This window comes from Sebastes umbrosus, chromosome 20 (genome assembly GCF_015220745.1).
Source record: "Sebastes umbrosus isolate fSebUmb1 chromosome 20, fSebUmb1.pri, whole genome shotgun sequence".
Classification (NCBI taxonomy): Eukaryota; Metazoa; Chordata; class Actinopteri; order Perciformes; family Sebastidae; genus Sebastes; species Sebastes umbrosus.
This window is the reverse complement of record NC_051288.1, coordinates 11,016,813-11,031,405: the sequence shown is the minus strand read 5'-3', so window position 1 is coordinate 11,031,405 and position 14,593 is coordinate 11,016,813. Positions and strand designations below refer to the sequence as shown.

General features: G+C 44.1%; 1 protein-coding gene across 8 annotated transcripts in view; it reads left to right on the top strand.

Moving 5' to 3' along the window:
- Nucleotides 1-14,593, top strand: part of raraa (retinoic acid receptor, alpha a) — a 167,180-nt gene that overhangs the window by 109,347 nt on the left and 43,240 nt on the right. Inside the window, exon 1 of one of the 8 annotated variants that reach the window (XM_037754386.1) lies at nucleotides 11,665-13,476. The exons of 6 other annotated variants lie outside the window; for them this stretch is intronic. In XM_037754386.1, coding sequence (XP_037610314.1) covers nucleotides 13,296-13,476 — 181 coding nt within the window. In that variant the 5' untranslated portion in view covers nucleotides 11,665-13,295. Of the gene's footprint in view, nucleotides 1-11,664; nucleotides 13,477-14,593 lie in introns of those variants that run through there. One more of the 8 variants, XM_037754385.1, reaches the window with a different exon arrangement.

The following is a 14,593-nucleotide window of genomic DNA, read 5'->3' as shown; positions in this document are numbered from 1 at the left end:
TAGACGCCGACAGTAACGTTAATATTGCCGTTGCGTAGCAGCGGCGTTCTCACGACTTAACCACTTGAACGCCAAGCATATCGTGTACTCGACTTCGCATGTTGTAAACACGAGCTCACGAGTTTAATTTGATGGCACCATGATCTGTGTGAAAGTACTCATGACAAAAACAACAGTTTGCAAAAATACATTGTACAAAAAACGGTGTGTATAGGCCTTAAGGAGTTTTTATATGAATTATTTTCATGTTTTTTAAATGTTGCATAATCATGGTCTATGCTTTATAATAATATCCTATAATATGTTGTGATTTATATCCCTATTACAACGGTACACAGTATAAAAACACACTGCAGTAGGTCCATTGAATATCTAATTGCCCCTGGCCCTGTTATGTCTCAATGGTATTTGTGTTGTGATTGTATTACTATTAGTGGGAGTGTGGAGTGTGAAGATGTGCAGAGGGATTGAACTGTCGTATTAAAGAGTTCAAGATAGTTCACAGCACACACACGCTCGACAGGAAAACAAAGTTGCATGCAAATATACGACATCTGGATGTCAGCCATTTTGCAACATAGGGAAGTCACAGTAAAATAAGGGAAGTGTAGAAACCATTACTAGTCATTACTGTTAGTGCTTGCGTGTTATTTACTGTATATTGCTCCCGACAGTTGCCACTCTTGTCAAAGTTGCTACAGCAGTAAGGACTTTTTGCAAAATCTTTTTAAAAAATACTCCCTTTTGTCTGATGAGATGATTCAAGCAGTGAAAAACAGGAAAATTTATTGAGTTGTTAAATGCAGGGGAGTGATGGTGTTGGGGGCGGAGGAGGGCGAAGGGGGCAGCACCTCCCATCACTTAATATTTGGTGAAATTATACCCACAACACACACAGATTCTTATCTCTCAGAACCATTAAACCCCCACACCTCTTTAACCCAATATCACGCCAAAGCGTGTAAGAGACCCGCCTGTCCACAGGAGGATAGCGTGTCAGTGTCACGTTCTGCCTCGCCGAGGCGTGAATATTACATGTGTGTATGAAGGTGCAGTACGTTAGGAAAAAAACGTCATGGTTGGCCTTAAACTAAGTATGTAAACTAAGTTAAATATGTACGGAATAGGGCTTTCAATCGATTTTAAATATTGAATCGCGATTAATCGTATGATTGTCCATGATTAATTGCAAATTAATCACACATTTTTTATCTGTTCAAAATGTACCTTAAAGGGAGATTTGTCAAGGATTTAATACTCTTATCAACATGGGAGTGGACAAATAGGCTTGCGCATTATCGTATCATTCACACGCCTTTTCATGCAACCGGGCTGACCTCTGCTACTCAACCAGCTTCTAAAGTACATTTAATTGCTTTAATGTTGGAAACAACGTCCTATATCCCTCGAGTATCAGATTTGCCCCTTAGATAGCCAGATGGCGGCTGTATTAGTAGCTGGGTTTGGTACCATACATTCAATACATTTAGATACACTTGATCACACAAACAATATATACGGATGTTAGGTAAGGATGACCGCAGTAAAACTGTTACGACACCAACTTTTTCCTTCTTTTATGACTTTGAAACAGCAAACCTTTATTCATTTTATTTGATTTTACATCCTCTATACATCAATTGTGTATTTTATTGTTTCATATTCCATTTATTTATTTTCGTTACTCTATATAATAAGAATTAAACTTGTCATGAGCGTGACTCTTATCTGTAGTAACAGCTGTATTGGTGGGACTAATGTTGTGGACCGAGATGCTCTATATGGAGGGAAAGAGGGGAGGGAGAGACTGATGAATGATCCGTCCAGAGAGAGAGAGAGGGGGGAGATATAAAGAGATGGGCTGTTGGCCAACTAGGTTAGAGGTTTTATTGTTGATGTCTGCTTGGTTGCATAGAGACTACCTCAGATAAACACACAGACCTGAGAGCATGCACGCCTCTGGTCAAACACGGTCTAGACAGCCTGACGCTTTAGCTGTGTGCTAACTGAAATGTGCATCATTCTTTTGTTGATTCACTGCAAACACACAACAGCGTTTGAAGATGCATCTTCAAAACAGGGCAGAGGAAGCACGGGGGTTGACATGCGCTAAATGTAAATGCAAAATGTCACATGTGTACGCATCTTACAAATAAACTAAGATTCACTTTTCATCAGTGGAATCTAAAGCATTTAAAGCTACAACGACATAATAGAGAAACGTGAGAGGATACTCCATATTGACAGGTTCTGGAGGATGATTTCGTTAACTCCAGATGAGGTCTGACACACCAGGCCCCTCAAGCAGCCCCTGGCGCTCCTGTTCTCACCCCTGCACCTCTTTACACATTTTACTGTGGCACCTTTTTTTTTTCTTCTCCAGATTAAACACGCAAACACTGATACACAGGGATCCATGCCAAAACAGCCCCGAGCTCACACACACACACACAGACGGCTGCACCTACGCTTTCATACGCCGTCACTGAAGCTTGGCCTTCACTTCTTTTTCTGCAAGAGGGCTGTTGGCAGCGTGGATGGAAAGACAGGAGAAGCTCCAGAGAGAGAGACGGCGGCGAGAAGGAGAAAAAGAAAGAAAGGGAGGGAAGAATGGGGCTCTCCATCATGCTGTCAGTAAGGTGCAGCTTTAGCGTTAGTAAAGAGTGTTCTTAAAAGGTGCTGCGAGGTGCAGTGAAGATGAGTCGGATAAATGACTTCTCTTTTTCATTCAAAGAGCCTGGCGAAGCCCACAGGGTCACCCAGTGTGTGTGTGTGTGTGTGTGTGTGGAGAAGAGAAAGAGTGTGTGTGCAAGCACGAGGGGAGAAAATGTGACGACGTGCATTCTTCAGCCTGCAGTTTGCACTTGAGAATGCATGCAAAAAAAGCCAGACTTTTGACGTTTTTGTTGCTCCTGACACTATAACATATGATGTTTTTTTCTGGCTGTGTCCCCTCTCCTTTCACCGCCGAGTGGGAAAAGTAATGTAGTTCAGAGGGGGCATGTAAGGTGGAACAATGGCTCCGAAATATTGAATAAGGAGTGAAAGGGAGCTGGGGTTTTTAATGACAATAGGCCAGAGCTGGGAGTGAGGACTGATGATGTTGGGGGGTGGCGAGTCCAGATTGATGATAGATCTCCGCTGGTTAAATATTATCAGGCTCCTTTTTTCATGTATCCTCCCCCCCCTCCTGTCCTGGTATCACACAGAGAATGGTAGATGTGGCCAGCTAATGATCTGCCCTTCTGAGCCATTCACTTTTTGTACTAGCCTATTTACTTACCACGGAGACACTCCCCCTCTCTACGGGTTCACAACACAGATGGTTCGGGTAGCCATAGTGACTGCCCGGCTTTATTTATATCGGTTTCAAAGCCCTTCTGTGCCTTTTTGGAAGTTTTGTCACAGACGCAGCGCTGAATTGATAGTTCCAACTACAAAGGTGGATGATTTAAAGAGTTTTTATTTGAGCTTTCTGACATAAAAGTGAGTCGACATAAAAGGGGAAAGGCATTTTCTTTAACATATTCCCTATGAAATAGAGTGGACGGAAAGAGCTTAAGGGTGTCCGAACTTCTGCACCTCTTTGACAGCTATATGTGCCAATGCAGTAGGGCTCGCGATTATTTTGATCAATATTGAGATCACGATTATTATCACGAATATTCGTTAATTTTAGGGACAAAATTGCATTTTCACGTTTTAAATAAACAGAGCGCTGCTTTCACTTCCTTGTCGTCAACCGACAAAAATTTAAATGTTGTCCTTTTACTTTATTACTGTCATCTATAGTAGTTATTTGCATAAAAACACACAATTCAAATGATTAGGAAATACATGATTGTATTTTTACTTAAATATTTGCTTTGATTAAAACAAAAATCTTGGCATTAGTAGTTCTAATTATATATTATAAGCTGTTTAGAGCTGGTGTTAGGAAGTTAAACAGGTCATAATTACCTCTCTATTATATATTTTTCATTGCTGTGAAAACATCTTCAAACAACTGGATTTATTTGAGTTTCTCACCAAAAACTACATTTTACAAGATTACATTTGAGCGCATCATGATAGGGTTATAATGTACCATCGCTTAATACTCATTTTTACTGAGTAGAGCTTGGACGCACCATAACGTGATCCGTGCTGTCGACAAGCCGGTAACAGTGATTACTCTGAGTTGCATCATGGGAATAAATTACAATATAATAAGAGTCTGATTAAGTTAGTTGTTCCAAATGTTTAATGGTTGGTCTTCCACTGCTTGCAGTTGTAACAAATTGCAGCTTTATGTCTTCACTCAAGCTGAAGAACTTCCACATCGACGACATGTTTTGTGTGTGTGTAGTCGATCACGTTCATTTAATTCTGGGAAGCCAAAATCGTGAATTAATATTTGATTAATTGTACAGCCCTACAGTGCAGAGAGAGAGAGATTTGAAATCTGTGAGAGACATGTCAGTGAGATTGCGAGGTGGTGTGTAACATTGTTAAGCAACAGCACAAGAGTCGCTCTGTGTTGTGAGATGCATATGATAAGCCATGTGATTTCAGTACTTCCCTATTTTCCCCCCCAAGTGTTCGCTTTTGCCTAAATATCAAGCGCGGGACAAGGCCAGGCCCTGAGGGCAAAAAAGTTTGACATTGATATCAATTTTCACAGCAGCAGCTCTCTGGGTTTGTTGACAAAGGACGAACCTCTTCCCCGGCCGCCTGTAGCTTCGCTGAGCAAACCTTTTGACTGCAGAAACAACCGCAGCGCAGTGAAAATCTGTGCTCTGACACTTTGTTGTCCTCGACTCTCAGATGGAGTTGACCACCTCTGGGACTTGTGGGTAAAAAAGGGCTGGCTCTCATCCAATTAACTCATCTCTTTCATACATTTTTATATATATATATATACACACACACACTAGGGTCGGGATGGGGTGGACAATAACAGAGAGGGTGAGAGATGGTGGAGAAAGGGGAGTCGCTGCTCCATCTACATTCCCTGCGCCTCGTTCTTTTGAAATGCTGATGACTCCTCCTCCCTCACCCTCATCGCTCTACTCCCTTCTTCTTTTAATGTGGCGGAGTCATCCATTCCATTAACCCTCCTCCTGCTCCCCCTCCCCAGGTTAGAATGAGGGAGATCCCCCCCACCGCCGCCCCCCAACCCCCTCTATAAAAGGCAGGGTAACAGGGGCCACAGTGGTGACGGTGGCAGGGGCATTTGTCATGCACTGAGCCGCGGCAGTCTGTTGCTCTCCCGTGGGTCTTTGTTGTCCCCCTAGCTCCCAAAATGCTGGCTAAGCAGGGGATTTCACATGTTTCATTAACATCTGAACCAGCTCGGCACTTTTGTGCATCGGCTCGGCGGGAACGGCCCCGAACGCAGACATACACAAACATGAAAAGCGGGATGCAACAAGCACATGTGCCCAGGAGAGAACGGCCCGTTTTATGAAAGAGCAAAGGCAGGATTAGAGCTGTATCACACACACGCACACACACGTGCACACGCCTGAGTGTTGACTGCACATTCAGCCTGAAGTTATCCAACCTCTGCTCGGTTCATGGCACACATTCGCTCTTTGTACTAAGCACAACAATCAGCGTGCCCTGCCCGGCGCCGGTGTTAGGGGCACCGCTCAAGTGGAGGTCACTTGTCGAGGCGCTATAATGCTTTAGGCTGGGCACAAGACTGAGGGCAATCCACTTAAAGCGAACCACTAACCCCCACCCACCTACCACCACCTCCTCTCGTATCCCCTCCAGGCCACCCCGAGCATCACACTTCTGAATAGGCAAACGGGAAACCGGCCCTCTGCAGCACTTCAAAAACCAGAGAGAGAGAGCGAAAGCAGTGAGAGGCAGGGTGGGAGATATACTGTGTAGGGATGGCGGGGGGCGGGGAGGAAGCATGTCAGTGATGCAGAGCTGCTTTTTTAAACACAGTGCCTCGACACCCAGACAGCAGCGCCTAAGATCTCTGTTAGAGGGAGATGAAACGACTCGAATCGGGTAACACGGGCAAAATCAAAGCTTGAAAGTGTGTTTTGATGAGAAGACGGCTTTTTTGATTTTCCCCGCTCCCTCAACTTCTAGCTCCGTCTGTCTCTTTTTCTTTTTGTGAACTCTGAGTTAAGGCCACGAGGGTGAGGCTGCGGTCGGGAACCCGGATGCAAGAAATGGAGAAATGAACGGTATCATACATGGATACTTCTGCTCCCTGCCTGCCTGTCCCTCTCTGTCTCTCTGTGTATTGTCCTTAGAGCAGATCATCTCTTTGCCTTAGCCTCCTCACACTACACTCCATGCCTGCTTCTTACTCTTACTCTGGGCCGCCTGTAGCTCAGTATGTAGAGTGGTCGTCCTTTAACAGCAAGGTTTTGATCCACAGTTCCTATTATCTGCATGTCAAAGTGTCCTTGAGTGAGACAATGACCCCCACGTTGCTTCCCGGGCGCTTTACAGCAGCCCACGTTATTGCAGAAAATAAGCTCTTGGGCAAACAAACATTAATGATACTTACACGTTTGTTTTTTTTCTCCACAAATGAACACCACTTTTATGATTCTTGAAGCGTGAATGCAATCGCGACGTAAAAAGCTAACGTTAAGCTATAAACGAACTACACCACAGTCACATGAGCGTGAGTATACACAACGAGGCTGTAAAGGCGGACGAGTCGGCATGATGGCGTTTAGTAGTCTCATTTAGCCACTTGTTAGCAACCACCTTTTTTAAGACACATAAAGGCTTCAAAATTCACGAGTGGGGCTATTTATTGAGGTTTTTTTTGTCGTAGAACAAAACATTAAAATCTCTTAAGCTTGTGTTAACCACAGACCTTATTTCAGGCATCTAACTAAAAACCTATTCAAAAAACTCATTGACTTCCAAACTAGGGAACCGGAAGTGCTAAAATGCTAACTCATTTCCGGGCTTTAGGACTCATTCCTGTAACACTCTATAAAGTTTAAGTTTTAAGTTGTTGTTTTTTAGTTAGTTTAGTTAGGGTTTTTGTGTGTCATGCTAAACATCTGGCAGCCACTGCATCTCAGGTAACCAGGTTTTCTATGTGAACAGTCTGCTCAGTGTTTGTGCATTATTTGTGCTTTTAAAATCAGTTTCAGTTTTTATCTCACCGAACAAAGATTTGCTGGGATTCCCTGTAACAATGACAATAGAAACCAAACTGGAACTTTCCTATATCACTAAGATGGCACATGCATGAAGTGGTGAAATACCAGAACTCAAACTCGGAGCGTAGAAATCTGCAGTTCTTAGATGAATTTAATAAAACCTATTTCTCTGTACCATCATTTCTAATTCCTAAATGTATGTAATTCCTCCAGATGTCAGTAGCCCAGTGATCTATACTTCCAGCAAACACCGCTTGTAATGTAATGAATGTAAGAATCCTGATCTTTTCATTATTAGTAAACACCTCGCCGAACTCATATTTGTAAAACAAACTGCTCACTTCTTTTTTAACCACGGCTCATTGATTTGTTTATCCCCCGTCATATATAATCTCTCCTCTCATCTTCCCTCTAGGTCGCTCTCTGTGTTTCATTCTGTCCCTCTTGTCTTTTCTTAATAGAATTAGCGGTGTGTCCGTCCGTTTGTACTAAACATCTCCCTGTTTCTGACAGCTAATGGGGGCCATTCCAAGTCCGGGATGACTGATACTGAGATATCCTTCCTCCAGGGTAACATCCATAGCAATTTTCCCTTGATTTGCTGAGTGATGGACTGTGCAAAGGAACATAGACCTAATGATCATTGCGGAGATGGGCCCTCTAACTCAAGGCCGTAGAGTGTGGGCGATTACAAGCCATACAATAAGCCCTGTCTCCTCCCCTCCTCCTCTCTCTTCTCTTTCTCTCCCTCTGCTGAGGTATTTCCAGAATGCCGCTGGCCATGATGGATTTATGACTAGGCCATACTTTGGTAAACACCGATGGTGGGCAGCTTTGTCCTCCCCCTCTGTGATATAGTGAAGGTCCCCATAAAAAATGGGAAAACCAGGTTACGGCCACCATAGAGCCGGGCTAAACAATAAAAGGCTTTATGGGCAGATATAGGCCTGTACCATAAACGCTGGAATCTGCTGTCAGAGGGACATTAAAGGGATAATGACAGGGGGGGTAGCTTTCACAAAATCCCTGCAGCCACTGAGAGGGTTTTTAGAAAAGACACACAGACTGAAGATAGCAAAGCACCGATGTAGAGATCTATAGAACGGTTTAACTTTGGGTCAAGCTTTGTGTGTGTGTGTGTATCCAGTAGATTGACGGAAAGGAGGTGGAGGCGCCGCAGTGTTCATCGATAACTGCAGCTTGTTCTCACATCGAAGGGTCGGGGCCCTCATTACACATTGGCTCGCCGTCGGGGAGCACAGCTGTTGGGTTTGGCTGGTGCTGCCTGTCCGGGCTGCACAAAACCAGCTGTGCAAACAAACACACACACACACACACACACACACAGAAACCGTGATGGCAGTGAGGGGAACGGAGTGGTAGTTTCAGGTAGACTTAAAAGCAAACATGCACACATAAATAAACACATGCGCCCAGGGGAGACGTGTGCCTGGTGGCATGAGGAAGTTGGCTGATGGGACCATGCCAGCGGTATGAGTTGGGGGGCGGAGGAGGAGGGGATTATGGCGCTGATCATCACAGTCATGGGATAATACCGCTGACATGCAGACAGCATGTGTTTGCCCCACAGCGTGACAGAGACCTGGACATCTCCTTGGGGGGAGGAATGGCAAGGAGAGCACGTTTTACTGCTTCCTAACGCCCCCAGATTGGGCTCAGAAAGAAGGAGAGTGGGGGGCAGTAAAAATAGTTTGACACCCTCAAGGTCCAGCCAGCAATCTCCTCTCCGCCCTTGCCCATAAAACTCTTTGAATTCCCTCCTAAAATCCTTCTCCCCCACTCTCTCTCTCTCCCCCCGCACATCTCCGCTGGACTCTCAGCTCCAGCTTTGCTTGGACGCTATGTTTACCGCTCGTGGTGTTCCTCTATTATTTGCACTTCTATAACCATCCATTTGTGCATAAGCCTCCACTTCGGAATGGTGCTTTAGCCAGACCTCGCCATCGGTTTGCCTGGGCTTTATGCAACAACACTTTGAAGGCCGGGCCACGCAACCAAGTCTCGCCTCTCACTCGAGACGCATTCTCTCTGGCTTTGCTTCCCGCTGAAGTACTTCTCCGTGTTCTCAGGATCATGGCGCTTGTTGATGCTGGATCAAGAGCAGCCACCTGGACCGGTGCATTTTTCTACTTTACACAGTCATGAAGATGCAGTAGAGACCACTGACCACTCTCACTTCCCCTACACTTTGTGGCACCAATTGTCAAGTGTGTATAAGCACTTATACTCATATTATATTGTGTGTGTTTATGATGAATCACTCTCGAGTACAGAGTAGACACCACCTGGCAAAGGTGCGATCAAGTCATTGTTTTACAAGTCACAATTAAGTCTCAAGTCTTTGCACTCAAGTCCCAAGTCAAGACAGGCAAGTCCTGAGTACTAAACTTTTAATTTTAAGTCCTAAACAAGTCATAATGCGCTCGTCACCAAATGTAATGCCATTTTATCAACTGAGTAACTGGCGCTCAGGAACGTAACGTTAGTTCTTCATGGTTTTCTCCTGCAACTTGATTGGATGCGGTCAGATTGGTTCAAACAGTGGATCTGGGGAATTAAGTGTAAAATAATCAAATGCAATTCCAAATAATATTCACCAAAAATTCAGTTTGTTCAGTTCAGTTATTTCCCCCATGAGTAAATCCTCTCTCAAAAGGTAAATAAAACCAACATTGTCTCCGATGCTGTCAGAGTTACCTCCGGTACTGGACAGTTGATCATCTTCATGCACACATACTTTTATGTCTGGGCTTCGGGGAATGTATCAAGTATTTTCAAGTCAAAAGGCTCAAGTCCAAGTGAAGTCACGAGTCACTGGTGTTAAAGTTGAATAGCAAATCTTTCTTTATTTTGTCAAGTTGAGTCTAAAGTCATCAAATTTGTGACTTGAGTCTGACTCAAGTCCAAGTCACTTGAGTCACACCTACCTCCTGGCTCTAAACCAGCACTTATTTTTCTATTGACGTGATGTAATACATCCAATTCCCCAACTGTCTACCCTAGAAGCTCCTGTGACAATACAAAATACCACATTTATTTCATCTTAGGCGCCTGAATATATTCAGCTCTATTTAAAGGATGATAAAGGTGACTTTTTTGTTTAAAAATAAATGTAAGAGCGCCGTGGGAAAAGGGATTTTTTTCTTCCCTCCCTCCTCAGTAATAAGCAATGATCAACAATCCGTTATCTCTTAGCTTGTTCTATGCTATCACAGGGTATTACCCAAGAATGAATGCTCTCCCCTCGGAGAAGAAAACAGAGCCTGGAGAAATTAGCATTTTCTGACAGCCATTACTCATAGGGCTAATCCTGTCAAGGAATGTGTGGCTCCGCTATCAGTGCAGGCGAAGGGGTCGCCGCGGCCCAGGCCTGCACACTGGGCTCTTATCAGGCAGCGTAAACACACTGGGGCCTGCATTAAATAAGTGTCACAGTCAGTGGGGGCGGAGCGGGCCAAGCCCCCCTGCCAGGCTCCATGCAGATAATCCCTCTTCAGAAAACCGTGTTGGTCAGACCCAGCTGTGGCCTGTGGTGGCTCAGGTGTAGAGAGAGCGGGGGAGGAGAGGTATTGTTCAGGCAGCGGGTGTAGATTACAACACAAGACATGCAGGTTTTTGGTCATTTCCACATTAATGCAGATGTATTTGAAAAGGTATTGTATGTAGAACGTTTTATCTGTCCTCATGGGCATTTGCAGGTCAATTTAGAAAAGTTAAGATACCAAAACAGTTGAAAAATGCTCACGATTGTCCATGAAACTATTGGACAGGACATGTGATTCTGTTGTCATATAAATTGTCAGAATCTGAAGCCACAGAAACTAGAGCCAGTCCATGTTCTCGACCTATATATTTTTATATGTGGTCTTTCTTTTATTTGTATTTCTTTCCAGTGTGAAGGTGAGGAAAAAAACACTGTCACATAATGTAACTAAATAACATCTAGTGGCTGCTTAGCCTTAATCTCTACCATTGAACATGTGCAGGCAGCTTGAGCCGACAGCTGTACTCCAGATCACATGACGATCACAGGTCAATGTTCTTGAAAAGCCTCAGTCTCCCCGTCAACACCACAACACAACACAACACAACACAACACAAAGCTGGTGACGTGTTTGTGAAAAGTTTGGATGTGTTCGTGGCAGGGGTGTAAGAAAATATCGATGCACATGAGAATCGTGATATAGGAAACTGGAAAAACTAAGAAATCTATTGGTACCAACCATGTTATACTAGCTTGTCGCAGAGTAGGCTAAATAACGCTCCAAAATTACACTAAATTTTGGCAAGGAATCTTTACCCCTGTAGCATGATTCATATCGTTTTGCCAGATTCTTGCCAATATACAGCCTTAGTTCGTGGGAGCGTAACTGCCACTATCTTCTTTCAGCATTGTCATTCTCATCACCTGACTTTGAGAAGGAAACATTCATGCCTTGAGAGTTCTGCTATCTTTGGCGTGGTGTCAACAGGCCTCGGTGGACGACACGAGCAATGTTGCATGGAATGTTGCAGAGTAAAGGTGGAGTAACATTTTATAAGCGAGGGAGGCTGTGGCGCAAGTCTGAAGCCAAAAAAACAACTTCCTGGACTTTATTCCTCTCAACACACACTGTGAAGAAGTGTCAGTTACCAATGACTGGGTGCCACTTTTGTTACTTTGCGGGCGCCCGGGTTGAGCCGAGGCGCCTCTCTGGGCATGCACTCGAGGAAAAGCCCGTAATGGTGTTGTGCGCTGAGTGTGTGTGTGTGCAAGGTGGGAAAACCTTGAATAATGTGGGATGAGAGCGAGCCAGAAAGGCGAATCCGAGTCAGCCAGTTGGGTCACCAGGAGGTGAGGCTGCCTACTTCTCCCTGGGTTCAGGAAAAGTTCAGCCGCATAGCATTAGGCAAATTAGGGAGACAGGGCTGGGGGAGAAAAAAAAAAAATCTGAGGGTAGGGACTGATGATGAGAGCATGGGGGGAAAGGGTCAAATTAGTTGGAAAAGGAGGAGCCCCAAAAGAAAGAGTTAGACGGGAACTTCCAGGAAAAAAGAACCGAGAGAGATACAGTCTGGTCTCATTAAGTCCATGAATTGCGTGTAAAGATATGAAAGGCTCATTACTGAGCTTATATAACTTAATCATGTCCTCAAATACATTCTTATTTAAAGCCCCCTGCACCTAAATGTGACTCTCCTCCTCTCACAGTCCCATGCAGGGATAGAGAGAGAGAGAGAGAGAGAGAGAGAGAGAGAGAGAGGGAGATCCATGACGTCCCTGAAGGGGTTAAACGTAGGAGGAGCAACAGCATGAAAAGAGACTGAAGGGGAAAAAAGAAAAAAAGGAAAAGAGCCGAGTTGGGAGGTGGAGCCAAAGCCCCTCAGCTGCTGTGCCTTGTCACATTTTTTTGCAGAACATGATAGCAGCACGATCCGGTGTGTGAAGGGAGAGAATGGTTTTAGGCGTCTCTTCGCTTCTCGCTCCGAATATACAAAACACAAGGCGGTGCTGCGTTCACGGGACCCTGCTCGCTGCTGGATATCTGGAGAGGAGCGCGGAGAGAGAGAGAGCGCGGGGTGTGACGGAGGAGAAGCCGCACGCTTGTTGTAGCCTAGCGCACGGAGGGAGACCGGTTCATCCACGGTGGCTGACAGGAGTCTAACCCAACGGAGACGGGACCGTAAAGGACAAAACTGCAACTAGACGGAATTTCATCTCATTTATAGCCCCCGTTTCTTCTCTTTTCTGGGATTTTTTATTCTCCTTATTCTATATTATGGTGGATACAGCTTCAAAGGCCGATCGGACCCATATATTGTGCTGAAGTTCTCTTTTTATTTAGTGCATATTTCCATTGTCGGACACCACCATGCAGACTGCTCTTTTAAATTATGTTTCCAAATTGAGCGCAGCCGATTAGAGGCTCTTTATCCCTCTGGTTTCTGATCAATACACAAGAAAAGATGCCAAATGTCCAAATGTTCCCGCTGTGCTTGGATTTACCACCTTTCCTTCGATTTTAATGCAGTTTTCCCCCCTGTTTTTTTGTCTCTATACCTCTGCTGGTGGCGTCACAATAGTTTTTTAAATCTAATAATAATAATAATAATAATAATAATAATAATAATAATAATAACCCTGCTGTCGTCCTGCTCCTCCGTATGATGTATGAGAGCGTGGACGTGGTGGGACTGAACCCCAGCCCGAACCCGTTTTTAATGATGGATTACTACAACCAGAGCAGAGGATGCTTGATCCCGGAGAAAGGACTGGTGGTGCCCGGAGCGCCTCATCCATACAGCACCTCCATCAGGAACCAGCACTGGAACGGCTCCAACCACTGTAGGTTTCATCCTAAACTTCATTATTGTGGGGAAGTTAAAGCCTCTATGTGAATATATATGTGTGTGTGTGTGTGTGTTTAAAGCCTGTGTCCCATTTTTTTTTTTTAATTTTCCTTATAATAATCTTTATTATAAGGCCTTTATTCCAATGTTCCCAGCCTGTTGTGTCTCAATAATTCAAACTGGATAATATGTGCCAAACAGCCTTGCATGTTATCACCACCACTGAGCTTCATAACTGCATTATATATACTTGACCCACTTTCCCCTCTCTCTCTTCCTCCCTCTCTCTTCCTCTCTCTCTCTCTCTTCTGCCTCTGTATGCACCCTGGCTGGGGTTTTTTTCATTTAATTTTCTGAGAACCGTCTGTGAGACTCTGATCCAGGACCAGGCCAGGTTATCCTAAAGCCTCTGCGTTCCTGAAATGTGCACTTAATGTAAGCAAAGGGGTTTTGCAAGCCATGCCAACGTTAATCAGATCAAACTTTCCTGCCAGTGTTATCCCCTTTGATTCCCTCTGGTTAATCTGGATAGCTGCACCCACACACAGGCCACACAGTTTCCTGAGCAGCAACTGGACAGTTTATAATGTGCCACAATTAGGGCCACAATTAAATGTATTTTAAGCCAGTTTATCTTTAGTAGGGGAGGCTGGGGACATCACAGTGTGTGCTCTCAGAATTAAATTTCTAAATGTTTCAATCGCATATTGATCTTAATATCATAACAGAGAATACACGTTAGATTATTAGAATACATTTTTAATTTGTAATAAATACAACCAGAAATTATTATGTGCCAGACAGGCTTTTCTGCCATGTCTAAAATATTGTAGAGTATCGTGATATTCCGTTTTGTGATACATTGATACAGTCAATACTTTATTTCACTGGCAAAGATAAGCTCCTTCTCAGTGTTTTGTGCCCTCTCAAAGAAGTGATATGAAGTTGGATGTTACACTTGATGTGAAAAATGCAGAGATCTAAACTTTTCTTTACTCTGATTTAATGCATATGGTGGTGTGTTCTCTATGCCATGGAAGTTTTCCTAAAATTAGATTTAAAAAATCACAATATATCTCCTTACCTACAGTATGGCGATATATTGAATCGTA